This window comes from Prionailurus bengalensis, chromosome D1 (assembly GCF_016509475.1).
Source record: "Prionailurus bengalensis isolate Pbe53 chromosome D1, Fcat_Pben_1.1_paternal_pri, whole genome shotgun sequence".
NCBI classification, from domain to species: domain Eukaryota; kingdom Metazoa; phylum Chordata; class Mammalia; order Carnivora; family Felidae; genus Prionailurus; species Prionailurus bengalensis.
In genome coordinates, this window is record NC_057346.1 from 101,049,083 (window position 1) to 101,051,755 (window position 2,673).

General features: G+C 38.2%; 1 protein-coding gene across 1 annotated transcript; it reads left to right on the forward strand.

Moving 5' to 3' along the window:
- Positions 1-216: 216 nt before the first annotated feature.
- On the forward strand, positions 217-1,191 carry LOC122482723 (olfactory receptor 4C15-like). Its single transcript, XM_043579022.1, has one exon. The coding sequence runs from the start codon at positions 217-219 to the stop codon at positions 1,189-1,191; it is 975 nt and encodes a 324-aa protein (XP_043434957.1).
- The last annotated feature ends 1,482 nt before the right edge of the window (positions 1,192-2,673 follow it).

Consider the following 2,673-nt stretch of genomic DNA (forward strand, 5'->3'; position numbering starts at 1 on the left):
CTGGCTATTTTAAAGTATTTAATACTACCTTTCTCCTCCCCAATTCTTTCTGACCACTCACTACCACCTTCAACAAACTTTGACTTTTGTGTGAGTCACAGTGACACCAGAAACATAGAAGATAATTTTTCGTGTGGATGCACCAACTTACTGACTGTTGCATTACTGTTCGCTGGTCTGAGACAAATTTTTCTTTCTCATAATTGCAGATTACACATGCTCCTTCTGGCGGCTTTTAGCTTTTCCTTGGAAATCATGCGAAACCAAAGCTTTGTAACTGAGTTCGTCCTCCTGGGGCTTTCGCAGAATCCCAGTGTTCAGAAAATAGTATTTGTTGTATTCTTGTTCAGCTACATTGCAACTGTTGGGGGCAACTTGCTAATTGTGGTGACCGTCAGCAGCAGCCCAGCACTCCTGGGCTCCCCCATGTACTTCTTCTTGGCTTTCCTGTCCTTCCTCGATGCTTGCTTCTCCACTGTCATTGCCCCAAAGATGATTGTGGACTCCCTCTATGAGAGGAAAACCATCTCCTTTGGAGGTTGCATGACCCAGCTCTTTGCTGAACACTTCTTTGCTGGGGTGGAAGTGATTGTCCTCACAGCCATGGCCTATGACCGCTATGTGGCCATCTGCAAGCCCCTACGCTACACAACCATTATGAACTGGAGGCTCTGTACCATTCTGATGGGTGTAGCCTGGACAGGGGGTTTTCTGCATTCCATGATACAAATTCTCTTTACTTTCCAGCTTCCCTTCTGCGGCCCCAATGTCATTGATCACTTCATGTGTGATTTGTACCCATTATTGGAGCTTGCCTGCACTGACACTCACATCTTTGGCCTTTTGGTGGTCGCCAATAGTGGGTCTATCTGCATTATAATCTTCTCTCTGTTACTCGTCTCCTATGTTGTCATCTTGCTCTCTCTGAGAACCCATAGTCCTGAAGGGCAGCGGAAAGCCCTCTCCACGTGTGGATCTCACATTGCTATTGTGGTCTTGTTCTTTGTCCCTTGCATATTTGTGTATGCACGACCTCCATCTTCTTTCTCTTTTGACAAAATGGTGGCTATATTTTACACCATCCTAACTCCCTTGCTCAATCCTTTGATTTACACTTTCAGGAACAAGGAAATGAAAAATGCCATAAAGAAAATGTGGAACAGAATAATGGTGGTTTGTAGTGACAAATAAAACATTGAAGCTTACAAAAAGAGTAAAAGAGTCAAATTTTCTAGACTAAGCCTTTGTGTGTTTGGGTCTGTTTGATAGGAGCTAATGTAATGCAATAAAAAAAACAGTAATATGGGGTCAGGAAAAATGTTTTCACACTTAGATCACTTATCGACTCTGATTTGGTAACTCAGTATCTTCATAGTAAAGTAAAAGCGTTGGATATTATGTTTACTTAAAATCTTAAAAAAAAAGATTGAAGGGAGAAATTACCTATCAGACCTGTTGTCACTCATCCCATGCTTTGGTAAGTCTTTGTGAAGCCATGACAAAAATATCTTAAGAGGTTAGAAACTTAACACTATTTCAAATGAAAAGAAGTTTATGCGTAGGGCAATGATTTCAGTGATTGAGGAAGAAAACAGTCATGGGTCGAGTGGAAGAGATCAGCGCATTCTCAGAACCTCAGCTATAGGTGTTCCTGTGTCATGGGACTATGTTTTGAAAAATAGCAACTTAGATTTCATAGCCCCACTTCCCTAACCTACTCTTCATCTTTTAACTTTTTGAGAGAAGTTATTATTTTCTGATATGCTATATAATCTCTTTCTTTCTTGCTTTCTTTCATCAGCCTTCTCTTATCGACGTATTTAACTTATTATTGAAAGAGAAGTTATTTTCTCATATGCTACATAATCTATTTATTTTTCTTTCTTTCTTTCTTTAGTCAGCCTTCTCTTATGGATTATAAACTCAAGTGAGGCAGGAAAAATTTCCTCTCTTCGGCTCATAATGTATCATTAGCATCTAGAACAGTCTGAAGTAGGAGTTCAGTAAATATCTGTTGAATAAGTGAATAAATGAGATATCTTCCCATATTCACATTTAAATATATCTTTAACATTAACACACTAAAGTGTCAAATTTGGCAAAGGAGTGTGGTTATTGCTGATATGAGCTCTTACCTCTTAATTCTTAATTCTTGACATACATAGAGCATTTAAAATAAATTAGCTCTTAATTCTTGACATACATAGAGCATTTAAAATAAATTCTACATTCTAGCAAATTTCCCCATGTTTAAAATCTAAATATAATATCTCAAAATTCAAATAGAAAATAAAGCCATTATTCTCTATCCACTTTCTCATTTTCATTCTCTATCCCTTCTTCCGTTCCCTGCAACAATAAGTCTTGCTCTCAGTGATCTTACTTTTATTCATAAAATATTTATGATCCCAATAAAGTCATCTATTGCCTCAAATTTGCATTTTATTAGTTGGGTTTATCTAGCCAGAGTTTCTGAATTATCCACTGGAAACCTTACCTTAGTAAGATACAAATTTCAATGAGCAGAGTTTAAATAATCCTAAGATGAAGCCAGAGGTGGCTCAAACTAGTAAAAACCTCAGCTAGCATTTGTTCTGTTTCCACAGTTTCCATGATGGAGTGAGCATAGCCAAGTGCATTCAGCAAACCCTGCCATTGTTTTGACAGGACCTG

Coding starts and splice junctions, on each gene's coding strand:
- LOC122482723 (XM_043579022.1), top strand. CDS start 217: ATGCTCCTTCTGGCGGCTTTTAGCTTTTCCTTGGAAATCATGCGAAAC.